Source organism: Pygocentrus nattereri, chromosome 5, assembly GCF_015220715.1.
Source record: "Pygocentrus nattereri isolate fPygNat1 chromosome 5, fPygNat1.pri, whole genome shotgun sequence".
NCBI classification, from domain to species: Eukaryota; Metazoa; Chordata; class Actinopteri; order Characiformes; family Serrasalmidae; genus Pygocentrus; species Pygocentrus nattereri.
Window position 1 is genome coordinate 21,223,621 of NC_051215.1, and position 27,821 is coordinate 21,251,441.

At 39.9% G+C, this 27,821-nt stretch overlaps 1 protein-coding gene across 1 annotated transcript in view; it reads left to right on the forward strand.

Moving 5' to 3' along the window:
* acoxl (acyl-CoA oxidase-like) overlaps window positions 1-27,821 on the forward strand; it is a 138,021-nt gene that overhangs the window by 101,462 nt on the left and 8,738 nt on the right. The window contains exon 18 of the mRNA XM_017702657.2: window positions 22,791-22,892. Coding sequence (XP_017558146.1) covers window positions 22,791-22,892 — 102 coding nt within the window. The remainder of the gene's footprint in view (window positions 1-22,790; window positions 22,893-27,821) is intronic.

A 27,821-nucleotide genomic window follows, 5' to 3' on the forward strand; every position in this document is an offset into this window, starting at 1 on the left:
AAACACCTTTTACACCAACAGCCTTTTACATGAATAACAGTAAATATATATGTTATGATGTCAGAAATATCCTACTCATTCCTCGCTGGTGCACTGATAACCAGAAATCTGACATTGGCTTTGGATGAAACTGATATATATATATATATGAAAGTAAACAAACAAACAATCCAAAGGCCAAAATTCTGAGAGACTTCTCCTGCCACAGCTTCTCCTGCCACAGCTGCATGAACTCCACAGGTTTGGGTAAAAGCCTCTGATGAACCCATCAAGAACAGACCAAGAGATAAGACTAAAAACAATCTGACCTTTTTCATACAAAGACCTCAACATGGTCAGTTTCACAAATTTGCTTCAATTAACCTTGCAATATTGCTGAACTTCAACTATTTCTTCTGCATTTAATTGTTTTTAAAATGTTCTATTGTTTATTTACTATTTTACCTTAAAAATGTAAGATGTAAGACTTCTGGACTGTATATATGGAAATTGGAAAATATATGCATCACAACAGCAATTCCCCAGAAAACTCAGGTTGGTGTGTGTGGTAAATTAATCTTTCAGGTTTTTTCAGTTTATTGGGATTAAACGTTGAGCTTTTAGTGTAAGAAAAGCTATGAGATCTATTTTAGTCAGAGAGGGGAATAAGGAGTTATGCCAAACAGAGCAGTGAAAACATTGAGTTCCGTTTTTAAGCAGCGATGTCTTAGAATTTGACTTATCTTGATTTGACATGGTATCCCAGGTTGTAACTAGGGTGTGGCTAAGCAGTTGTTATGTTATTTTAGGTGGTTTCTAGTGTATTGCTTAGCAGTATCTATGGTGTCCAAGGTGATTGCTTGCTTTAGTGTTTCAGGTGTTTGCTAGGGTTTTGCTAAGTGGTTGCTATGGCATCCCTGGTGGTTTCTAGGCAGTTGTTGTGGTGTTCCAGTTGGTTGCTAGGATTTTGATTGGTAGTTACTATGGTAATTGAGGTGGTTGCTAGTGTATTTGCTATTGTGGATGACCATTTTTTGGCCAAAAGTGGCACTCTTGATTTTCAGTCAAAAACAAAAAAAGACACTAAAGATCTTCTCCACTGCACGTCTAATCACTCCTGAAACACAACACTATATGCAGAACAAAGTGAAACAACAGAAGCAGAAGCCAGAAAGAAAGTCCTGCAGTGCCAACACTGAGTGAGATCCCATTCTTGATCCATATAGTTTAATATGAAATCAGCCCACCCTTTGCAGCTATAACAGCTTCAACTCTTTGGGAAAGCTTTCCATAAGGGTTAGGAGTGTGTTTATGGGAATTTTTGACCATTCTTCCAGAAGCACATTTGTGAAATCAGATGCTGATGTTGGACGAGAAGGCCTGGCTCGCAGTCTCCGCTCTAATTCATCCCAAAAGTGTTCTGTTGCGTTGAGGTCAGGACTCTGTGCAGGTCAGTCAAGTTCTTCCACACCAAACTCACTCATCCATGTCTTTATGGACATTGCTTTATGCAATGGTGCACAGTCATGTTGGAACAGGAAGGGGTCGTCCCCAAACTGTTCCTACAAATTTGGGAGCATTAAATTGTCCAAAATCTCTTGGTGCTGAAGCATTAAGAGTTCCTTTCACTGCAACTAAGGGGCCGAGCCCAACTCCTAATAAACCACCCCACACCATAATCCCCCCTCCACCAAACTTTACACTTGGCACAATGCAGTCAGACAAGTACCGTTCTTCTGGCAACTGACAAATCTAGACTTGTCCATTGGATTGCCAGACGGAGAAGTGTGATTGGTCACTCCAGAGAACACGTCTCCACTGCTCTAGAGTCCAGTGGCGGCGCTTTACACCACTGCATTCCATGCTTGTTTTGCAGCTGAGAGTAGCTGAGCCATCTAAAGAGGGCTGAAATCCTAATGTGCAAATGCGCTAGACAGCTCTGGAGCTCATTGTGCAGAGCCGTTTTTCAAACCAGCTTTGGATCAGGCAATTTCAGAATGTCGCAAACAATCTTTGAAAAGCACTGCGTCATGATCGGACAGTCTGTAGGTATCATGGAATCATGTGACTTACAGCTTGAAATATCATTTTTTATTTGAGAAACACTTTTCCATCTCTCGTTTTCACATTTCAGCTTTAGCGATATTCTGACTTTTCCACTTCATCCTTGCTCAAAACTATTTTCGTGATTTTTTTTGTTTTCTCATTTTGGCCCTTTTCTATTTAGTCTTTTTTTTCATTATTAAAATTTGCCAAAAAACTGATGGATAGGAGACCCAGCATAATAGAGGTCAGTGTGTTGGGTCATCATCCGCTCTCTTCTGTCGAGGACGCTGGATTTAGTGACACATTCTCTAGATAAACACAGTCATGCAGTCATTTTAGTGCATTTGTTTCATGTAAACCATTTATATTTATGGTCAGCTTAGTTTTGTCCTGTTGAAAGAGATAATAATGTTTTTTTCTTATTTACCTTGTGTGTTTTTTTAATGTGTTTTAGTATGAATATTCAAAAGCATAAACAAAAATGGCCAATTAAAAAAAAGCAAACAAAAAAGAACAATCAGGTGTTTGGTTTCAGTCTTCAGCCAGGTGTGTCTTGAATTTTGTTTTTAGTTTCGGCCAGGAATTTTCATATCAGTGTATCACTACCAGTGACATAAAAGTACCATACAAACTTTCAACCACATGCTGTCAGATGCAAAAGTGGGAAAGCCCATGTTTTGTTGATTTTCTGAGTGAACATAATTTGCAAAATCCTCCACAGAGAACAAACTTTTGCACTTTTGAATGCAGGATTTCTGTGTGTTTGCTGAATTTCTTAAATATGCGCACAAAAAGGGTTTGCTGTTGATACAAGATGAGTGTGTCACACAAGATTTTGGTGAGCTAAAACTTTGATAAATGCAAGTGATTGGAAGCTATTGATGCGGATAAATCACAATTGTTTATATGTTGCATTTACAGCATTTAGCAGACGCTCTTGTCCAGAGTGACTTCCAAAAAGTGCCGTGTCTATCTAGAGAAAGTATCTTTGCTAGTTACCAATAGGTTGGAGAGAAAGCCGGTCCTGAGCTCAGATACTGCTAAAAACAAAAGCCTATGTTGATACAGAGAAAAGAAACACAGTGCAATGCAATACATTACAATGAATACTAAACTCTGTGCTCACGTAAGTGCTGTAAAAAGCATATTATATGGTAACTTATTGTCGTTGTGGCATGTTCCGCCCCCGGGCCCGACAATGATGACCAAGAGAGCCGGCAGAAAGGCAACTCAGTGTTGACGCACGTCGGGGATGCCGGGGAGAGAGCCATGAGTGTGGAGGGGGCGGAGCGCAAAGCCTGAGCTCCCCCAACAGACGCGAGTCATGGGAGTGACGGTGGGAGGAGGAGGACAAAGAAGGCACCAGAAGAAGGAGCGAGTCCTGAGCTCCACCGCCTGGGCTCTGCCCTCTGTTACGCAGCGAGGCCACTACGGTTGACCCAGGCGGCCGAGTTGCCAGCTGGGTGCAGTAACGGGGGGTAGAGCAGCAAACCCTTGTTCCCTCTCGTCTCTGGTGCTCAGCTGATTCTCATCTGGCCGGCAGTGTGAGCGCCTTTAAAAAGAGTGAGAGGGAACAGGGTGAGAGAGGGACAAGCAGCAGCAACAAGAGACTGAAGAGCTGAAAAGCTGGAAACAGAGACTGAAAAGTGGCTAGCTTAGCGCAGTGTTGGTTTTGTTTGTTGTTTGTTTTTGTGTTCTGAGAATTAAAAGTAATGGCTACTGCAATTTTGAACCCTGCCTCCAGCATCCTCCTTGAGCCTGAGGTAGCACATGCCGTGCTACAGTCGGCTAAAATTTCATGATCGTGACAGGCCTAATAATAATTGCATTGCAATAAAATCACTAAAATGTTTCCAAACATTAGCTGAAGAAGTATATCATAAGACACAGGGATCTCCTAGTGTTTTCCCTGAGTGGTTTCATGTGAAGCACATTGCTGGAAACTGAGACAGAGGCAGGCAATGCCGGGTCGATCTACCCCATGCAAATCACTTGAACAGCTCAGTGACAAGGCAAGTAGTCAGTTTCTGTCTGTGTGTCTTGGCAGGATGTGCTGACCTGTCATATGAGCGAGCAGCAGCGGTGCGGAACCCCGCTGCGTTCAGGGCTGAGGGAGGCCCTCTGGAGAGCAGTCTAAAGGTCATGTGATCTCCGCGGGGTCGTGAGGGGAGCTCTAGTGCGAGTCGTGTGATGGAAAGGCTGTAGTGCACACTTTCTCGACAGGAAGATGCTCATGTGCAGATTCCGTCTTTCTCAGGTGAAGGTTTTTGTCAGCCAGCCTTCGGAAAAAACATTTGCTGTTGTTGAAACAGTTTGTTTTAGTGGCCGTTTGCACACGGCAGTTATTTTTCCAATAAGCAGCCTTTGAACAACAGACAGGCTGGACAAAATTCAGTAGCGTATTCAATCACAATGCTGTTTCTGGTTGGCAGTTCCGTTCATGTAATTCATCTGATGTTTCATGAAAATTTCAATAATTCAGATTAATACTAAAATGAATACACAAATTCTCAATATTATTTTGGCTCTCATCGTCTTCTTAAATCCACTGCTGCTAATCACATAATCCCACTCAGTGTGCGAAATACCCCGTTATTTGGTGGGCTGGGGGTCCCATGTTGATTTTTTTTATCAATTCCTCTTCTGTAGTGTCTGTTCTAGTGTGGTTCTGAGCTCGTCCTCACATTAACTGAGATCTTCCTCGTTTACTCTTCTGTCTTCAATGTGAGAAACGAGGAACAGTCACTCTTCACCCCAAACTCTTGGGAAACTGGACGAGTTTTCAGATCGGCTGCAGCTAATTGCAAAGTTTTTCAGAGGAATCTGAGTTACAGTTTCTAGACTATGAAGGACCAACTGGGTGAACCAGTCTTCTACGCTACCCTGAGGCAGAGCAGAACACCAAAGACAGAAGCTGATTGTGAGTGAAGCAGAAAAACAATGACAGAATAACATCATACTAACATTATATTCAGGGACCCCCAGAATTTTGATTTTGAGACATTTCGGGGATCCTAGAGATTAACTGATCCATGCAATGGCTCAAGTGCAGTGAGAAGTCAGGAACCAAACTTGTTCTTCTGACTGTTTTCTTCTAACCAACATATTAATTTTCAAGATTCATTCTATTTCTTTGTATTTATTCTACTTAGTGGTATCAAAGTTAGACCTGCTAAAGCAATGCATTAAACATGCAATTCTGCAATAAATGCTTAATCCTACCATTTTTTTAATGCCAATAATGCATTTTCCTACTGTGACCCTTCAAACCATCTGTAGTTCCACCATGAACTTCAGCTGCTCATGTTGCTATGTGTCTACAACCATAGCCCACCCAGTAACATGCAGCTTTGGCAACAGCAAAGTGGTCGAACGTGAGATGTAGTGAAGCGGCCTCGTTCTACCCGGGTGGCGTTGCGCTCCGCCCTTGTGGCTCTCTCCCTGCCATTCTTGACAAGGTTCATTGCCTGTGGGTGTTCGGGCCCCACCTTCCTGCCGGCTCTCACGGCCATCATTGTTGGGGCCATGGGGTGGGTGCATGACACAAGTGGTTTCTGTGGTTGCTAGGCTATTATTAAGCGGTTTATATAGTTGCTATGGTGTTGCTAAGCAGTTTATATAGTTGCAGTGTGTTATCAGGTGGTTGCTAGGGGGTTGCTAGCTGGTTAATATGTAATGCCAAGCGGTTGCTAGGGTGTTGATAAGTGGTTGCTATGGCATCCCTGATTTTCTTCCTGTTCTTATATCTTATATTTTGTAAGAATGTCTGGAACCATTTAGTGTAACGAAAGAATCAGCAGGTGCAAGTACATTTTCACAGCACTGTATTTGCTGAATTTAATATATTGGGGAAAATTCAAAAAGCAATCCATGCCAAAACACTCATAACTTCAGAGTGAGTGGGCAGGGCTTGACTTCTGTGGGCTGAACAGGCAGACATACGTCATTGTTTTGTTTTTTGTGACATCACAAAACAATGGATTCAGACCAGGCTTAGTTTCCATATGTGGACTGAATGGATGAGAAAGAGAACGATATGTTTTGAAACTTCAGTCATGGTTTCTTACTACGATAACAAGTACATTAGATGTATTCGTTTCATCACTGATAAAAACATCACTGATACTACCTTGCTCTCTATCTGTGTGAGAAATCCGTGTTGTCTGGCTACTCCAGCTTTGTCTTGATGATAACCCACTCACCATAGCGGCACTGATGCTGGCACATGTAGCCTGGAAATTATTCCTAGTATTATTTCAGCCCAGCAGGGTACAGCTCAAAGAAACTCAAAACAATTGGATGTTTTAGCTTTGTCACTACAATACCAGACATTCAAATTTGTGCTCTCAAATATGGCACTTTATCCTATACCTGGGTGTCTTTTAAGCATTAGGTAGCTGGAACTGAACCTGCACTGCGGGAGGAGACAGATAGATATACATACCTAGATGCTGCATGGGTCCAGCCAGGCACATCAACATTTTAGGGCGGTCAACATTGCTGCTTGACTGCATTTAGTACCATTACAGATGCTGAGCAAAATTACACTGTTTCAAGAATATTGCTTTCAGAAAGTCAGAGAGGATTATATAACGGAGATGCTGTTGATGTGATTGTTTTTCCTCTGGTTTTATATTAAACTTATTTCATTTAATGTTTTATTCAGAGGGTCTTAACTTTATGTAGTAGTTATTTATTTACAGTGATGGTTAAAGCTTTGTAGGTAAGTTATAGCACTCCTTTATCTGTGTAGATATTCGTAATATATTAACATTAGCACCTTTCACATGAACCTGAAGTCAGATTCTTATTCGCCAGCTTTTTGTTCAGATTTTCCAGTTCCACCTTAAATGGTGCAGCTTCAGGCGCCAGAAAGAGACTGCTGCACCATGTAAGGGTGGAACGGGAAAAGAAGTTGGTGAATAGGAAGCCGGCTTCAGCATCGTCCTTATTGTGTTTTGGGGGTTTATTGTATTTTTATGTGTATAAATATTAGAAGTGATTTAAACATTGATGGATTTGCTGATGTGCATGTTTGTGTTTCTTGTGCTAAACTCAGTTTATAACATCACAGACTGAATTCTTTCCTGCTGGTCCGGACGGCAAATTATCATGATCAGTTATTAAAGTGATAAAAGCTACTGAGAGCAGATCTGTCCAGTCTGGATTAATCTGTGTTTGAGGATTATAACAAAACAGATTAGGTGAAAATCGGTTGAGTAATAAGGAAGTTGTGGCCGATTTTATCCTGAGACTCTTCGGATCTCAATACAAGTGAATCTGTTCACAAGCGAATCTTGACGGCATCTCAGTAAGCAGATCTATGGGAGGCAGCTTAGCGAGTGTTTCTGTCACTCCAGCACTAATCAGTTGGTAAACTAATCGGTTTACTATCTCAGATAGAAATTTCTGTGGTCTAAAGTGGTGACAGCAGAGCACCAGTTAGTCGAACTGAACCTGCGCTCAGCTGTTTGGCTCTGTAGGACACTAACTAAGCTAGGCGAGAGGAGCTGGATAGCTTTAGCATAGCTGTGAGTCTACAGATCCAAACAGGATGAGGTTTAATCTCATCTCTCCGTCCCTTCAGCACCAGCCGCTCAACCTCGCTTCCTCAGATTTGTCTCATTATATCTAAACATGTCAGTAAAGTTTCTTTTGGTCAGAACTGAACCTGGACATATGAAAAAATATATTACAAATGTAATTATTAAATATATTTTTAAATGTAAAATATGGCCAAAAATATAATTGTTAAATATATTTTATAAATGCATTTATTTTATTTGTTCTTGTATTTTTTCAGTTGAGTGTCATTTTAATGAAGGTTACAGATGCAAACAAATAAACATGAACTGACTGAACGATACTGACGATGAACGGTGTGGTTGGTGTAGTGTAGTGGCCTTCTAAACTGTAGACTGGGGTTCAGTCCCTGCCTGGGTCAACACCCTACACCATACTAATAAGAGTCCTTGGGCAAGACTCCTAACATAACCTTCATTTACCAGTGTAAAATGAACACATCGTAAGTCGCTCTGGATAAGAGAGCCTGACAAATGCTGTAAATGTGCTTTACATTAACCGTGTACGTCTGCAGTCAGACTTTCACACCCAATGTACTTCACATAAACAAGATATCAGATCAGAACTGAGTATCAATGCCTATAGCCCTTGCTTCTATCCTGTTAAAGGATCATTTGATCAGATTTAAAATGAAGAGACTGGAACACAAACTCATTTCTAAAGGTATCAGACAGTGAAGAGCATCAGACAGGATTCTGGAGACTTTCATACACTTTCAGATGGAGCTGATAAACACATTTACATACATTTATTTCTGTTTGGGACATTTCTTTGTGTAATATTTCCCCATACATTTTAAAATAGATGCAGTTTGAAATACATTTGGTTAATATGATAAAATATTCTGAAATACATTTTAGTATTTGGAATATATTTCAGCATCGACTGCAGTGTGTTTGAAATATATTTAAAATGTATAAAAATAAATGTCCATATTTTTCAATATTTGGGTGTTCTGTCGTGAGAAGAGCTGGTAGTGTGCTAGCTAAGCTAAGACTAATCGGCAGTGCTCTTAGATGTGTAGCATGTGTTGCGAGATTGATGGATTGATATTAATCGAATGGTGGATTTTAAATTGTGCCCTAATTTCATGTATTTGACGTCCATGTGAGCGAACTGAGCATTTCGGCAGGATGCAGTGATGCACTGCAGTAGTAGTGGAACACTTCAGTGAGTAGTTACGTCATTATCGGTTCTGCGGTGTTGAGCACAGCTAGCTAACTGTGTTGAGAAAATGGCGCCAATCCCAGGTTGTAAGCATTCTGTGTTCATGTGGAAATTCCAGTGGAACTGGAGCGCTGAACCGACTGGGAGTGGGAAAGAGGCCGGTGTGATCCGGAAGGTGACGAGCTCCAGATTGGAGATACCCAACCCAGGCTGATGGGGCCCCAACAAATAAGGGTTTTTGGATATTCTCTCTCTGTCTATCTCTCTCTCTCTCTCTCTCTCTCTGTCTCTCGCTCTCTTTCTCTTTCTCTCTCTCTCTCTTTCTCTCTCTCCCTCTTTCTGTCTCTTTCTCTCTCTGTATTTGTCTCTCTCTCGCTCTCTCTCGCTCTCTCTCTCGCTGTCGGCCTGTCTATCTCTCTCTCTTTCTCTCTGTTTCTCTCTCTCTTGCTGTCTATCTCTCTCTCTCTCTGTCTCTCTCTGTCTCTCTCTCTCTGTCTCTCTCTGTCTCTCTCTCTGTCTCTCTCTCTGTCTCTCTGTCTATTTCTCTCTGTCTCTCTCTCTGTTTCTCTCTCTGTCTCTCTCTCTCTCTGTCTGTCTCACTCTCTATCTCTCTCTCTCTCTGTGTTTCTCTCTCTCTCACTGTCTTTCTCTCTCTCTCTCTCTCTCTCATTGTCTATCTCTGTCTCTCTGTTTGTCTCTCTCGCTGTCTATCTCTCTCTCTCTGTCTCTCTCTCTGTCTCTCTCTTACTTTCTATCTCTTTCTATCTCTCTCTGTCTCTCTCTGTGTTTCCCTCTCTGTCTCTCTCCGTTTCTCTCTCTCTCTCAATGTCTATTTCTCTCTGTCCCTCTCACTGTCTATCTCTGTCTGTTTCTCTCTCTCTCTGTTTCTCTCTCTGTCTGTCTCTCTCTCTGTCTCACTGTCTCTCTCTCTCTGTCTCTCTCTTGCTGTCTGCCTCTCTCTCTGTCTTTCTCTCACTGTCTATCACTCTTTTTGTCTATCTCTCTCTCTCACACACACTCTTCTATTTGTCTGCCTCTCTCTCGCTCTCTCTCTCTCACTCTTCTATTTCTCTGTCTGCCTCTCTTTTGCTGTCTCTCTCTCTCTCTCTCACTGTCTATCTCTGTCTATCTCTATCTCTCTCTCTCTCTCTCTGTCTCTCTTTCACTTTCTCTCTCACTCTCATGCTCTTTCACTTTTGCTCTTGCTCTTTTCTCATGCCCTCTTTGTCTCTCTCTCTTTCTCTGACTCTCATTATCTCTCCTTTTCTATTCCTCCTCTCTCTCTGTCTTTCTGTCTCTATCTCAATCTCTCTCAGTCAATCTCCCTTTCTCTTTCTCTTGCTCCGTCTTCCTTTCTTTTCTCTTGTTTTTTCATTCTCTCTTTTTTCTCTTGTTCTCTTTCATTCTTTCTGGCTCCTGCTCTTTTTCTCTTTCTCATGCCCTCTTTTTCTCTCCCTCTTGCTTATACTCTGTTTCTTTTGCCCTTTGTCTCTTTCTCACTCTCTTGTTCTCTCTTTCTTTTGTCCTTTCACACTTTCTTTTGCCCTTTCTCTCTTTTTTTGCCCTTTCTCTCTTTCTCTCACTCTCACTTGTTCTCTATGTCTCACCCTGCTCTTTCTTTCTGTTTCTCTCTCTCTCATTCTTTCTTACTCTCTTACACTCTTGTATGCTCTCTTGCTCACTCTCCCGTGTTCTCTCTCTCTCTCTCTCTCTCTCTCCCTCCACTGTTGTAGAATGATATCCCGATGTGTTAAACAAGGAGTTGAGCTGCTCAAAACTGTCTGAGTGTGTTCGAGTGGCTGAACCACAGCCCAAAAACCTGCTAATTATTAGTGTGTCATTGGCGATGTTATAATATCAATTATAATGTGGGTTCTTTTTTAGTGTCTTACAATCCACAGTAGAACCATAAACTGAATTCTGAATTGAATTGGAAGCAAATGAACAGCAGATTTGTGTAATATAATCATGCTTTGGTGTGGCAGTTAATAATCAAGCTGAGGCGTTTTGGACTGGATTTTTGGTCTTGTCATAACCATTGGCATCGTAGCCTTGACTGTAATGTCATCAGCTAATGTGATCCTGAACGTTACAGCGGAGGGCTGAGCAGGTGGATCTGCAGTGTTCAGAGTGAGAGTGGAGGAAGGAGAGTGACTGAGCGGGATGTTCTGTCGGGAAACCATGTCATCTGCTTCCTGGCTATTCACTGGTTTGTGGTTTTGGGGGGTCATGGTGGATTACCGCTGCTGTGTTCTTTGTTTTTTTTTTTAGTAAGTAAATAATATTTATTTCCATAGCACTGACATTACACCAAAGCGCCTCACACAGAGGAAGAGAAAAATAAGTTTCAAAGGAAAAAAGAACAGGACAAGATAAAAACAAAACAACTCTATGAAAGCTGAGCAATACAGACACATTTTATACACCCTTTGAAAAGATGGCTCTTCAAAGGTTCTTTAGTAAAGGCAGTGGATCTGTATAGAACCACAAATGCTGACAAAACTATTTGCATGGTTAAAATGTTTCTTCAGACTGACAGAGAATGTGTTGTACATGGTGCAAAACCCCTTTAGTCATGCAGAAGATTCATGCTTCTATACAGATCCATTGCTTTTACTAAAGAACCCCTGAAAACCCATCATTTTTAAGTGTGTTTTAACAATGCAACTCTTTTTGGTGCTAAATAGAACCCTTTTCAAAAATGATCTATATAGAACCATGCACATTCTCCATCAGTCTGAAGAATATTTCACCATGCAGAGAACCCTTTAAATGTATACAGATTAAGCTTTGACTTCAAGGGCAGTAGGAAGGGTTTCTGATCTTGAGAGGCTGCCTTATCTGCCGCTGAGGCTATGCTCACATTACAAGAACTGTTGCTCAATTCTGATTTATTGAATAGAGCTGATCTTTCTAAAATGATGGTTCACATTTGATTAGGCTTGGCTTTGTTCACACAGCAGGTAAAAGTGGCCCAGATCTGATCTTTTTCTTTCTATGTGACACAGATGTGTGTCTGTGTGAACAGATAAACACACTTAATCTGACATTTTCAATTCAGGTTTGAGACGCTTTCATATGTGGTACTGACATCTGATACGTATCCAATCTGCAGCAGTTAGACAGGTCGGAGTTCAGGCAACTTTTACATCAATCCAAGTCGACATTCATCTTAATTTTGCGCTGCTGAGACTCAAACATTTAGGCTGATGTTTCTGTACATATTTTATTAGAGACTCATCCAAAACACCTGTGTGTTCTACAGAAATGTCCAAACTTGAGAACGAGGCTGCAGTTTACAGTCTGAAAGCAATATTTAAAGAATCCAAGGACGGTAACCAAAGTAGTCACCATGCCCTTTTTACAGCTCAAACACAGTCTGGGTGATGAGCCCAGCTGTCGGTCAGTGAAGCTTCATGGTGGCTCCTGTGATGCTGGTGAAGATGAAGCTGATCCTCTGGGAGTGGTGTTCCCTGGTGGTCGTGATTGTTTACCTCTGGATCAGCCGCATGATGCAGCGTGACGCTCTGTTCTGTTACGCATGCGGCTCAGTTTAGGAGCTGATCTGTTCAGACTGTCGCATACAGATCACATTTAAAAGATAATCTGAACAGCCAGATTTGGGCCAGTTTTACCTGCTGGGTCTACGTAGCCTTTCACATGTGGTACTGAACCAGCCAGGTTAGAATTTATGCGACTTTTACATCAGTCAAACTCAACATAATTTCGCACTGATGAGACCTCATAAACATTTAGGCTGGTGTTTCTGTACAAATATTATTAAAGACTCATCCAAATCACCTGTGTGTTCAAAGATTTCTAAAGAAATGGCAGTCGTGGGCTGGAGGCGAGGTAACCAGCTCTGTGATTGTAAGGTCTTCGTTTGATCCCCAGAGCCAACAGTACGTGACTAAAGTGCCCTTGAGCAAGACACCTAACCCCAGCTGCTCCCCCGGCGCTGCGGATAGGGCTGCCCGCCGCTCCAGGCAAGTGTTCTCATTGCCCCCTAGTGTGTATGTGGTGTTTCACTGCATGGATGGGTTAAATGCCGAGGTGAAATTTTCCTGTTGTGACACTAATAATGGTCACTTAACATTAAGAAAAATGAAAAGTCTGAAAGCAAAGTTTAAAGAAACCAAAGAAAAGGCCTTGGCTGAATACGTGCCCTTTTAACAGCAAGCTCAAATGCATTCTGGGTGATGAGCCCAGTTTTCAGCCTTTAGAACTTCTTATTAGCTCCTGTGATGCTGGAGAAGATGGAACTGAAACCTCCAGCTGATACTGTTTACTCCATCTTGATTGTTCTCCACTGGATGAGCCACATGAAGCTCTGTTCTTTTGCGCATGCTGGTCGGTTTAGAAGCTGATCCATTCAGACTGATGTCACATGCATCTCACAAATAAAAGATAATGTGAACAGCCTAACAAAAATAATCAGATTTGGTGAGAAAATCTGATTAAGGCCACCTTTATGCCACCAATCTGTCATTAATTTGAATAAACCTGTCCTGAAACGACCAGCATACACGCCTCAAATCAGCGTTATGTGAATTAACCACATTCATAATAAACAAGAAGAGTAAGTACTAAGACTAAGAACAAACCTTCATTGAAAAGATAAGTCACTCTGAGCAGCTCTCAGCTGTTTATTATTAGAGCAAGATGGAGGAAGTGATAGTTTATGGGCACTGACATCAGGTTCAGCGCTGACGCCACATTGACACAGAATGATGCTTCATGGGCAGTGAAAAAACTCATGGATTTTGATCTGAGCGTGCTCATTAACGTTGCATAGCCATCTGGGTCAGATCTAGGACCACATATGTAAGACTTCATTCACATTATCAGGCTGAAGTGGCTCAAATTAGAATTTTTTTGCCTTCATGTGACTCAAAACTGATCCAGCTATGTGGATCGCCAATCAGATCTTTTCAAATCAGATCTGAGCCACTTTGGCTGCATTTACATCACAAGCCTCATTGCTCAAATTCGATTTTTTGCTCAGATCCAATGTCTCTAACATGATGGTTCACACTCATTTAAATAAGTGTGAAACAACCCACATGCACACAATCAGTAATGGCACGTGAATGAATCACATGCGTCATGAGCAGCCAAATAACTAATGAGCAGAATGAGCTTTGCTGTGAAGGTAATTAGCTCTAAACAGCTCTGACCTGTTCATTATTAGAGTGAGACGAAAGTGAATAAGGTGAAATGAGCTGCTTTAACTTCTGTTTGGCGCTGCTGCCAGAGTAATGCTGAATGATGGCGCAGTGGAAAAAAAGCGCATGAATTCTGATCTGAGCTTCTAATTAGGGTGGCATGGCCACATATTGAATATGTTTTTGATCTGGGAGCACATAAGGGTGAAGGGTGGTCTCTCACTTTTGCACAAAAATATTGGATACGGGCATTGGCCCACAATTTGCTGTGTCACTAGAAATAACAAAGAAGCTTTTCGTTGAAGTTTACACCAATCAGGCGTAACATTGTGAGCACCTCCTTGTTTCTATACTCATTGTCCATTTTATGAGCTCTGCTTACTGTATAGGTGCACTTTGTAGTTCTACAGTTACAGACTGTAGTCCATCTGTTTCTCTGATACTTTGTTAGCCCACTTTCACCCTGTTCTTCAGTGGTCAGGACCCCCATGGACCCTCACAGAACAGGTAATATTGGTAGGTTGGTGGGTCATTCTCAGTACTGCAGTAACACTGACATGGTGGTGGTGTGTTAGTCTGTGTTGCGCTGGTCTGAGTGGATCAGACACAGCAGTGCTACTGGAGTTTTTAAACACTGCCTCCACACCCTGTCCACTCTATTAGACACTCCTACTTTGTCGGTCCACCTTGTAGATGTAAAGTCAGAGACGATAGCTCATCTGCTGCTGCAGTTTGTGTTGGTCATCCTCTAGTCCTTCATCGGTGGTCACAAGACGCTGCCCACAGGACGCTGTTGGCTGGATATTTTTGTTTGGTGGACTATTCTCAGTCCAGCAGCGACACTGAGGTGTTTAAAAACTCCAGCAGCACTGCTGTGTCTGATCCACTCGTACCAGTATAATACATACTAACACACCACCACGTCAGTGTTACTGCAGTGCTGAGAATGAACCACCACCCAAAAAGTACCTGCTTTACAGCAATACAGTTGAATTGAACTAAATTGCAGTCACTTCCTTTCTCTTGCAACAGATTTCTATGACACTGCACTCTTCCTCATATGCAAAAGTGACTATGAGAGGAAAACACGCATCCTGCAGCTTATCAGCACACCATTAAGCTGCGTATTGAATTCCTCTTAAACACCTTCTGGGGCCTTACTAAATATAGTGCTGTGACTCAGCAGAACCAAATGAAACTGAGCGTACAGTCACATGCCTGACACAACAAAATACTATGAGCGATCAACCACAAAATTACAGACCCAGTCCTTCTCCAAACTCCAGAACCTGGTGTAATAAATTATACCCTTTGCAGAGCCAGTCAGAAGCAGATTTTTAGGTTTCTAACCATTTCTTTTCGTCATTTTTGTTTCATCTAGATTATGTTTCATCTATTGGGACATTATTGTATGTACAGTACTGTGTAAAAATCAGAGAGCCTTTCTTTATTACAACCCCAATTCCAATGAAGTTGGGAAGTTGTGTAAAACATAAATAAAAACAGAATACAATGATTTGCAAATCCTTTTCAACCTATATTCAATTGAATACACTACAAAGACAAGATATTTAATGTTCAAACGGATAAACTTTATTGTTTTTTGCAAATATTCACTTGTTTTGAATTTGATGCCTGCAACACGTTGAAAGGTTGAAAAGGATTTGCAAATCATTGTATTCTGTTTTTATTTATGTTTTACACAACATCCCAACATCACTGGAATTGGGGATGTAAATTTCCACTCAAAAAAGCCCTTTTACAACATCAGGTAGAAAGCAGAAAACACATATTTAACAGAGGATTCCATAGCCTCAAGCACACAAGCTTCAACGACTAAATATAAAATAAAAATGTTCAGTATTTAGTGCGTCCATAGGTCACAGACAGCTGTGCGTGTAAAGCATGTGGTGTACGTGCTGCAACTGATCAGTGGGCTGCGTCGCACATCTGCGCAAACTTGCGCAATCCCGGGGGAACCAACTGTCTTTCCTTAGCCTTCTCAGGAAACGCAGGCTTTGTTTGACTGGTAGTTTGGCATGAGGTGTCTATGACAGATCCTTAGCAGGGCTACACGGATAGTCCTTTTTGAAATCACCATAGCGATACAGCTGCGTAGATTTCAGAGAGGCGGACAGCATGAATCCACTTTCGTGTTTGGAGAGGGTGGATTTTTCAACTTTGTCTAAAGCCCTGTTGCAGCTTGAACAGAATTATATTTGTAGGTAAAAATAAAATAATCCTCCTTTACAGTGAAATAAAGCTCTGCTGGCCGTTCAATACAGTTTAACAATAAATGGTCTTAAACGCTGGAGTTAATGTGGAGCTGCTGATTCACTCTTTAACCCTGAAGATCAGCGCAGACTGCTGGTCACCATAGCAACACAGACAACAATCTCACCCAGCTAGTATCTAACGAAACAGCAAAGAGAGAGATTAAAGACAAACATCGATAATTTGGAGCCAACTGGACTTTGTAGTGTTTATAATCACTCCAGCTGGTTTCCTGATACGTTTAATCTGCAACAAGAAACTAAAACATTAAAAAGCTGCAAAGCTAAAGTCGCTTCTCATTCCCCAGCTTCTTCTTTGAATTCCATTCTGGCAGCTCATTTAAGGTGGAACGGGAAAACTTGAACAGGAAGCTGACGAATGAGAAGTGACTTCAGCCTTGTAAAAATCAGAACGCTGAGAGATGTTTAAAAGAAACTGTTCTACTTTTGAGGAAAAGTTTCCTGCTGGAGATGCAAGAAAAGTGGCTACACCTGAGCTACAGCTTAAAGCAGAGTGAAGAGTCTGTGCTTTCATTTGTATTATATTTTTTAGTCTGTACTAGTACATCAGCACATACTGAGACACATTTACAGCCAAGATGGTAAAATGTTACTTCAATAAATGGACATAAAATGTTGCGGCTCCCATTGATTTTTGTTGAAGGGATAAAATGGCTCTTCTTAACATTTGGGTCACCCCTGGCTTAGCGTGAATTGTGTTCAAGTGGTTTTGCTCAGGATCTTGGTGGGCATAAAACCTTTTTATTTATTTTTGTTTCCCTGTCATTAAAAGAGAAATAAAGAATATTCTCAATTCTGTTATCTACTGGTCTATAAGTTTACTTTCTATAATAGATTACACAGAAGAAACAAACTCTTCACTTTCAGTGTGCTCACTGGCCATCCAATCAAATTGCACATTTCAATCTTAACGTGTGTATGCTTCACAGAGGTGTGGACTCTCGAGTCTTGAGTCCAACTCAAGTCATAAATTTGATGACTTTAGATTCAACTTGAGAAAATTGAGAAAGACTTTTGACTCGACTTTGACTTCAACATCAGTGACTCGAACTCTGACTCGGACTTGAATGTCATGACTCAGAATAGCTCTACAAAGTCGCTCATTTTTCATGTGAATGGATTCGCTTCCTGCCGTAAATTGAATAAACAGCAACGTCCTCAAAAGTCTGTCACTATGTTTACGCTCGGTTTATTTCAGAAGATGAGTGAAGCGTTAGAGCTTAATCATGTCTACATAAGCTGGAAACAAGTGAAACGTCACCAGCATCAATGCACCCTCAGCACCTAAACTCTTACTGGAGAAACATAAAGTTTACTGTGGAGAATAGATACAGAAGCAAAAACCTTTAGGGTTATACTTACTGGCCATCCAATCAAATTGCACTTTTTAACCTTAGTGAGAATGTTTGTTTAATCGTAATTGTCAATATCAAACAATGTTATCACAAATCTCACTTTGCATCCATATCATGCAGCCTTTAGTCCACAGACTTGGGTACAGCTAATGTGTTTCCACTACCGCTGTCATTTTAGTGGACATTCCCCAGCCTGCCCTCCTCCAGGAAACACTCATCTGCTTTGTTGTTGTTTCATGTTGCCGACATTTTCATATATGCTATAAAAAGTTCCCATCTTCCCCTCTCGGCTGAGTCATCATTGTAAGTAATCATGCCTGTGTCTCCAACCTCATTTCCACACATGATCCCGGAATCTGAGTCTCACTTGGCAGCACAGTCATGAGTTGGAGTGTAGAACTCAGAAGAATGCAGAACTCCACTGTTCAGACTCAGTGTGGCAGAAGTGAAATCTGTTATTAGAGATGCCGAGATGTCACTCCTCCTCTTGCCATAACCAGGGCTGTACATAAAAAATTTAAACGTTTGAATTTTCACACTGCTTACAGTGTTAGGATCCTCAACTTGACACACCTTCCCCTGAGTCTTACCTGAGTCCAAGGCCCAGTCCCATTTCACCCAAAATTGTGATAACCATTATATGATCTTAGTTTACTGTCGTTTCAGTGTATTATGGTCGTTTTCTTCATAACAAGCGTAAAAATTGCTAGTAGTTCTGATGTCTCAGTAGCTAAGCTAAATTTCCCGTTCCACCTTAAATGGTGCAGCAGTTACATTCTGGTGCCTCAGGCATCAGAACTGATGCTCCATTTAAGGTGGAATAGGAAAATTTGAACAAGAAGCTGGTGAATATCTGATTTCAGCTTCATATCACTGAAGAATTAGGGGTGGGTAATAATAAATAATTGCCCCCCTCTTTGAAGGCATATGATGCCCTAAATGTAACTAAAGCCCAGCACTGAGGAGCTGAACTTTACCCTCCTCTGCTGTCACTGCAGACGGGCAGGATCGCCTACAGAGCAGCGCTAGTAGCTGTTAATGAAGTGAAGCTCTTTTTATTTAAGTGAAAATTTCAACCACTACCCTGTAACTCAGTTCCAAGGGGCAAGGAGACACTCGAAAACTAGGGGTAGGGTTAAAAATAATAAATGAGATTGGGCCCAAGTCTTATGATGCAAGGCTATACGTCTCAGATTGTCCATGTGTCGTCCCTTTCTTGAGTGTTGTACTGGGTCATTTGCAGGTAAAATTCTGTATCAACTGTATCAGGATTTTGACTCTGGCTTGCTTTTGCTCTGAACCCATTGCTGTCTTATAGTGGCAATTCAGTGATTTACTTGTGAATACTGTTAGAATGTTAATGCCTGTTTCATCACTGTGCTTATTCTAATTTATTCTAGTTTAATGAAAAAATTCTTATCATTCATGTTTTCCATATGTGGCATCATTAGCTGCCCTTTGTCATCAAGTTCCAAGTTTATTTGTCATTTGCACACATCAGGACATTCCTCCATTGAGGTGTTTGTGGCAAGGCTCAGGTAATCAGTCTACAGATGGGCTGCATTATGTACATACTAAAAAAAATTTAATAAATCGAAAAATAGGGGCAGCACGGTGGCGCGATGGGTAGCGCTGTGGGCCTCACAGCGAGGAGGGCCTGGGTTCGATTCCCCGGCTGGGTGACCAGGGTCCTCTCTGGGTGGAGTTTGCATGTTCTCCATGTGTCTGTGTGTGTTTCCTCCGGGTTCTCCGGTTTCCTCCCACTGTCCAAAGACATGCAGTCAGGCCAATTGGACATGCTAAATTGCTCCTGGGTGTGAGTGTGTGAGCGGCTGTCTGTGTCTGTCTGTCTGCCCTGCAATGGACTGGCGACCTGTCCAGGGTGTATCCTGCCTTCTGCCCGATGACTGCTGGGATAGGCTCCAGCACCTCCCCGCGGGAGAAGCGGTTTAGAAAATGGATGGATGGATGGATGGATGGATGGCTGGATGGCTGGATGGATGGATGGATGGATGGATGGACGGAAATCAAAAAATAATTAATATACACAAAATATAGAGATAGGAGGGACATAGGGACATGTAAACAATAGAACAATAAATCGCACGCCCTCCATGACCTTCAGCAGCAGACTTGTTCAGCTCTGCTGTAGCAAGGAACAGTACAGGATGTCATTTGGACCAACAGCGATTGCACTGTACAGAACCTCGTCACTGTGGACTGTATACTGAGCCACTAACAGGACAGGCTTACTGGGCACTAACTGGACACTACATTGCATCCCTCCACTCATATTACTAAGCACTGCCACTTTGTGTGTTTGTCCACAAATATTACACATTGCACTGTCACTTTATGTTTATGCATCCATAAATGTCATATTGCGCATCCGTTAACAGGTTATCGTTACAGTACATAGTCACTTGTTCACTCAGTAGATGTCAACTTCATAGTATTTATGCAATTTGCTGCTTATTTTTGTACAGCACGTTATTTTATTTTATTTTTTTATTATTATACAGCAATTGGTTCAGGCCACGCGAGCTGATTGGTTGAGAGGCGTTCTAACAGTGCTGTTATTTCACCATAACATCACAAACACTGTATCACTTAGCTAAGACGCCGTTGCTAAGCAACAACTTTGAGAGCTGTAGGAGATGCTCAAGCCATTTGAACGTTTTTACATTACATTTTACATTTACACTTACATTTGACCGACAGCTGATTTGGTCAGACTTTGAAGATGAGACGACACTAAATTCCCAAACTGTCGTCACCACTGGGCAGCTTTTCAGTCAGCAGCTGTGACAGAGGAACAGATAAACAACCTGGAATCAGCCAGAAATGAACCCAATACCAATCGCCAAACTAAATGGGCTGTAAGAAGCTTTACAGACTGGCTGGAACAAAACAACATTAATACTGATCTGGAAAAAACTGACCAAACTGAGCTGAACTTGATATTGCAGCAGTCTTATGGCTCAGTCTGATTTGGTCAGACTCTGAAGATCAGACAACATATTTGGTGAATGGTATTGGGTTCATTTCTGGTTGATTCCAGGTTGTTTAGGTTCTTCTGTAACAGCTGCCGACTGAAAAGCTGCTCAGTGGTGACGACAGTTTGGGAATTTAGTGTAAGGAGCTGGAGAACGAACTGCCGGCATAACAGTGGGTGGGGCTCGTTACTCTGACGTAGCAACAAGCTTCTTGTTAAGGAACTATAATTTGGAGGAAGGAACTGAACATTGAAACATATTAAAAGCTGCGTTCACGGCCCAGTTTATTAATTTCTTACTTTATTTATTTAACTGTTGTATTAAAGCAATAGAACACTCGAGGAGTGTGTTATTGCCAGTAACATCACAGCTGTGATGATCTACGGCGACCATGATATTGTTTCATGATAACACACTCCCACTCAGGTTCTACTGCTTAAATATGTTTTATTATTTATGTTTCATTTCTATTTATGCATCTGTAAATAGTGTACGGTAATACTTTGCTCCTGTTCATTTTGCTCTTTACTGTTCTTTGTACTGCTATAGTACAGTAAAGAGCAAAACAAGACTCTACTATTTATCTCTACAACTCTCTTTCTGTCTGTCTGTCTATCTAAAGTATTTTATCATAGGGTTAGCTATAAATGTTCAGGATCAGTGCCCAGTTAATGCACATTACAGCACGCTGATCACACAGACTGTAGCACCTACCCAGCTGCATCAGATTAAAAGAGAGAGAAAGAGAGAGGGGCCAAAGGTCACAAAACCCCTGAATGCCCTGTTAACTGAGCTGCAGGGTTCAGAGTCGTATTACTGTCCTCAATGTCCACTCAGCACAGGCCAACACCAAATATGCTCTCACCACGGGGCTTTTTTCTGCCCCGCTCTTTGATGCTGTGCAGTGGTTAGTTGTCACTCTCACCTGTGTGGAGGGGAGATATTAACTCGCACTGCCTCTCTCTCTTTTTTTCCATTCCCCTTCATCTTCTACCCAACATCCTCTCACCAGACCTGTAGCGCTTGAAACATGTTCCATTTGATCAGGGACTTTTGTTTATGGAAAAAAAATAAGATTGTTGCTGTTGTTCCGGTTTGTTGCTATTTTCTGTGAATGATATAGGGGCCCATGTGCAACAGTGCTTTCCCTTTCACTTCGCTTCCTGTCCTTTTTAAAGATAAAGGATACCTCTGCCTTCTGAAAATGACCATAGTCAATTTCACAGGGCGTTTTCTACCCAGAATCGTGTCTCCTGTAACTAAATCTCTATTAAAAAAAGAAATAAACACACAAAAATAAACTTTTAAGAACACAAATACAACAATAAACATAAAGACACACTCAATTTTGAGCAGTTGTAAAGTTTTGGTTTCAATTCATTTCCATGCTTAAAGGGTTCTGTGCATGGTGAATGTGTCATATATGGTTCTATATAGCACCAAGAAGGGTTCTTCTGTTGTAACATTGGTGTGATATAGAAACCTTTTTAACCTACAGATTTTTATTTTTTCCTCTGCGGTCTTGAAAGTAGGGTTCTTCAAGAGTTCTTTAGTAAAGACAGTGGTTCATTTTAGAACCATGAACACTCATGCTTAAAGGGTTCTTTGCATCATGAAATGTTTCTTCATATTGATGGAGAATGTGTCATATATGGTTCCACATAGCATCTCTTTGAAAAGGGTTCTATTCAGCGCCAGTGTAACCAATGATAACCCCTTTTGGTGCCATATAGAATCATCTACAGCACGTTCTCCATCAATCCATTGAACCGTTTCATGATGCAAGGAATGCTTTAACCATGCAGGTGGTTCTTCGGGTGTTCATGGTTTAATGCATTACATATTACTGTTGTTGGAACAAAACCTCGTATCTCCAAAACGAGAACTTTACAGGAGAAGGACAAAACATCCTCCACTTTTAATGTAAATCAGTGGAACCAGACGTCTTTCCAAGTCATTTTGGGCCATTTATTTTGGTCCATTTGTCATGAAATTTACGCACAATATAAAGGACGATGAGTTCTTTCAAGTGATGTCAAAAACTGAAAAATGACAAAAATGGAGATACGAGGTATTGTTCCGACAGCAGCGATATACAGAATTTACAAATACAGCAAAAAAAAAACAAAATAATCAGAAAGACGCACACATTGTGGATCAGTTTGGTCTCTGATCTCTTTCTTCTTCTTTTTTCCCCCCATTTAGTTCTGCCTTCTGCATGGAACTAGTCTGGTGTATCAGGAGCGTGCGTGGTACCTGGAACACAACTACTTCAGCCCTGGTGCCAGCAGGCAGATCCGCAGTCAGGTACTTGTTCAGTCTAACCACCGTTCACCTTCTCAGAGCCAGAAGTGATCAGAATCAGAATCACATCAGAATCAGCAGATATTTGCTTTAACCCCTTAAAATCCCACACTGTTAAAACTGGATGGTTCTTCAAGGGTTCTATAGTAAAGACAACGGTTCTGTATAAAACCTTGAACACTCAAAGTGCCCATTGTATGATGCAAAGAAAGGTTTCTTTGCATCATGAATGACTTCTTCAGAATGTCCTCTAGATGCTTCTATTTAGAACGTTTTTGAAAAGGGTTCTATATAGCATCTGAAAGGGTTCTTCTATAGTTGTGATGTCAAGCTTGTAACAATAGAAGAACCCTTTTTAGTGCTAAGGTACATTCTCCATCAATCTGAAGAACCCTTTTATGATGCAAAGAACCTTTTAATAATGCAAAGGGTTCTTTGAATGTGCATGGTTGTATATAGAACCATTTGCTTTACTAAAGAACCTTTTAAGAAACAGTCTTATTAGATACTAAGGCTTATTATTCAGTAACTACAGGGTCTTCAGTGCAAACTGGCTGAACTCTTCTTAGATTATACAGGTGTGTATTAAAACTGTGGGCCCTGGACATTTAAGGGGTATTAAAATGTTTCAGCATCAGAGAGATATTTAAACACTGTGTCCACTCACTGTCCACTCTATTAGACACTCCTACCTTGTCGGTCCACCTTGTAGATATAAAGGCAGAGATGATAGCTGCTGCTGCACAGTTTGTGTTCCTGTTGTGTTGTGGTCATCCTCTAGTCCTTCATCAGTGGTCACAGGACGCTGTTGGCTGGATATTTTTGGTTGGTGGACTAATCTCAGTCCAGCAGTGACACTGAGATGTTTAGAAACTAGAGCAGCATTGCTGTGTCTGATCCACTCGCACCAGCACAATTCATGTGCAATACATGTGGATAATGTGTTGTAGATGGTTCTATATAGCACCACAAAGGGTTCTTCTATTGTTACATTGGTGCTATATAGAAACCTTTTACAAAATGTTCTATGTAGAACCATACAAATCACATTCCCCATAAATCCGAAAATGCATTTCACCATGCAAAGAACCCTTTAAGCATGAGTGTTCATGGTTCTATAAAGAACAATTGGCTTTGCGAAAGAACCAATGAAAAACCAGCTTTTTAAGAGTGCAGAGGAAGAAGAAAGAAATAAAGATCTGTAGATAAACTTAATGTATAAAATGTGGCCTGTGCAAAAGTTATGTATTTTTTTTATCTACAGATCTTTATTTCTACCTCTGTTTTTTTTAAATAAAGAAATAAAACATAAAAAATAACACTAAAAATAAAATATCTAGATAAAAAAAATACATAAACTGTGGCATTTTATTTTATTTTTATAAGTATGTTCCCTGTATACGATATTAAACTTAGTTCATCTCAGAAATTCAGCAACAACATGAAATTTGACCAGGGGTGCCCAGACTTTTGCATATGACTGCGTATATTAGCAGATATACTGTCAGTGGGACACACATGGCCCCCAGTCATGGTAATACCCTCTTCAGACGCAAAAACAGAAGGACTTTTCTGAGCTGTTCTGCTTTTACTCATTAGCTGAAGTTATAGGCTGGCGACAGAATGTGAATGTCAATAAGGGGTATTGACTACGGCCCCTTTAACCCTCACCAAGCGCACACACACAAACAGACCCCCAACACGGGGTCCGGCCAGTTGTTCACAATTAGCTGTTACTAAACAGATTGGCGGCTCGTGAGTGCTGTCCTGCATATGGGAGCGCTGGAGCCAAGAGGCCAGCAGAGTCGACACCGTGCTGTCAGGGCACAGACTCAGCGTGTTTACTGTTCTGTGCTAACAGAGACTCACACTGACCAAACAAGCCTGACCCCCCTTAGTCTCAGACACGCTCTGCAGCTCGCCTTACACTGACCACACACTCATTTCTTAACGATAAACTCCTCCTTTTCAGCTCACAGGCCCCAATAAACAGTATCGTAATTGTCATCTGATAGTTTGTTAATGACTGTTAATTATTTAACAACTGCATTGCATTAATAACTGGAACCATTTGAATTGTTAATCATTTACTTCATCACATTTGAGCAATCAGTGATTATTTTGAGCTGTGGAAAATCATTAAACACACTCACTTTAAAAAAAATCATTAATCACACTCACTTTAAAAAAAATCATTAATCACACTCACTTTAAAAAAAATCATTAATCACACTCACTTTAAAAATAATCATTAATCACACTCACTTTAAAAAAATAATCACACTCACTTAAAAAAAATAATCACACTCACTTTAAAAAAAATACACACTCACTTAAAAAAATCATTAATCACACTCACTTAAAAAAAAATCATTAATCACACTCACTTTAAAAAAAATCATTAATCACACTCACTTTAAAAAAAATTAATCACACTCACTTTAAAAAAAATCATTAATCACACTCACTTTAAAAAAAATCATTAATCACACTCACTTTAAAAAAAATCATTAATCACACTCACTTTAAAAAAAATTAATCACACTCACTTTTTAAAAAATCATTAATCACACTCACTTTAAAAAAAATCATTAAACACACTCACTTTAAAAAAAATCATTAATCACACTCACTTTAAAAAAAATCATTAATCACACTCACTTTAAAAAAAATCATTAATCACACTCACTTTAAAAATAATCATTAATCACACTCACTTTAAAAAAATAATCACACTCACTTAAAAAAAATAATCACACTCACTTTAAAAAAAATACACACTCACTTAAAAAAATCATTAATCACACTCACTTTAAAAAAAATCATTAATCACACTCACTTTAAAAAAAATCATTAATCACACTCACTTTAAAAAAAATTAATCACACTCACTTTAAAAAAATCATTAATCACACTCACTTTAAAAAAAATCATTAATCACACTCACTTTAAAAAAAATTAATCACACTCACTTTTTAAAAAATCATTAATCACACTCACTTTAAAAAAAATCATTAAACACACTCACTTTAAAAAAAATCATTAATCACACTCACTTTAAAAAAAATCATTAATCACACTCACTTTAAAAATAATCATTAATCACACTCACTTTAAAAAAATAATCACACTCACTTAAAAAAAATAATCACACTCACTTTAAAAAAAATACACACTCACTTAAAAAAATCATTAATCACACTCACTTTAAAAAAAATCATTAATCACACTCACTTTAAAAAAATCATTAATCACACTCACTTTAAAAAAAATCATTAATCACACTCACTTTAAAAAAAATTAATCACACTCACTTTAAAAAAAATCATTAATCACACTCACTTTAAAAAAAATCATTAATCACACTCACTTTAAAAAAAATCATTAATCACACTCACTTTAAAAAAAATTAATCACACTCACTTTTTAAAAAATCATTAATCACACTCACTTTAAAAAAATCATTAATCACACTCACTTCAAAAAAAATCATTAATCACACTCACTTAAAAAATCATTAATCACACTCACTTTAAAAAAAATCATTAATCACACTCACTTCAAAAAAAATCATTAATCACACTCACTTAAAAAATCATTAATCACACTCACTTTAAAAAAAATCATTAATCACACTCACTTTAAAAAAAGTCATTAATCACACTCACTTTAAAAATAATCATTAATCACACTCACTTTAAAAAAAATAATTAATCACACTCACTTAAAAAAAAATAATCACACTCACTTAAAAAAAATCATTAATCACACTCACTTTAAAAAAAAATCATTAATCACACTCACTTTAAAAAAAATTTATCACACTCACTTTAAAAAAATCATTAATCACACTCACTTTAAAAAAAAATCATTAATCACACTCACTTTAAAAAAAATTAATCACACTCACTTTAAAAATATCATTAATCACACTCACTTTAAAAAAAATTAATCACACTCACTTTAAAAAAATCATTAATCACACTCACTTTAAAAAAAAATCATTAATCACACTCACTTTAAAAAAAATTAATCACACTCACTTTAAAAAAATCATTAATCACACTCACTTTAAAAAAAATCATTAATCACACTAACTTAAAAAATCATTAATCACACTCACTTAAAAAATCATTAATCACACTCACTTAAAAAAATCATTAATCACACTCACTTTAAAAAAAATCATTAATCACACTCACTTTTAAAATGGTTCTATGTAGGACCATGTAAACACGTGATTAAAGGGTTCTTTGCTTTGTGAAAGAGTTCTTCATATTGATGGAGAATGTGCTGTAGATGGTTATATAGAACCATTTCCTTTACTAGAGAACCTGTTATGACAGTTTACAACAAAATAAGGATAATAATAAAATAAAATAAGAGTTGCATAGGAATCTGTATTGCACTTAGCATATTGCACAATGAAAAATGTTTGCATTCTGTATGTGTGTATATTGTATGTGTGTGTGGTCTACTGGGAGCAGTGCTGGTTGTACAGTCTCACAGCAGCAGGAAGGAAGGACCTGCGATGCCGCTCCTTCACTCACTTGGGGTGAAGGAGCTGGTCACTGAAGGAACTGCCCAGTGCTGGCAGAGTCGCACGCATGGGGTGGGAGTCGTTCTCCAGCATGGATGCTAGCTTGTTCAGCATCCTCCTTTCTCCCACCGCCTGCACTGGGTCTAGAGGAGTTTCCAGGACCAAGCCAGCCCTCCTGAACAGTTTGTCCAGTTTCTTCCTGTCTGCAGTGGAGATGCTGCCGCCCCAGCAGACCACTCCATAGAGGATGGCTGATGCCACCACTTTGTCGAAAAAGGTCCTCAGGAGTGGCCCCTGCACTCCAAACGACCTCAGTCTCCTGAGCAGGTAGAGCCTGCTCTGTCCCTTCCAGTAAAGTGCATCATCATTGGGCAGCTTGTGCTTGGAAAAGA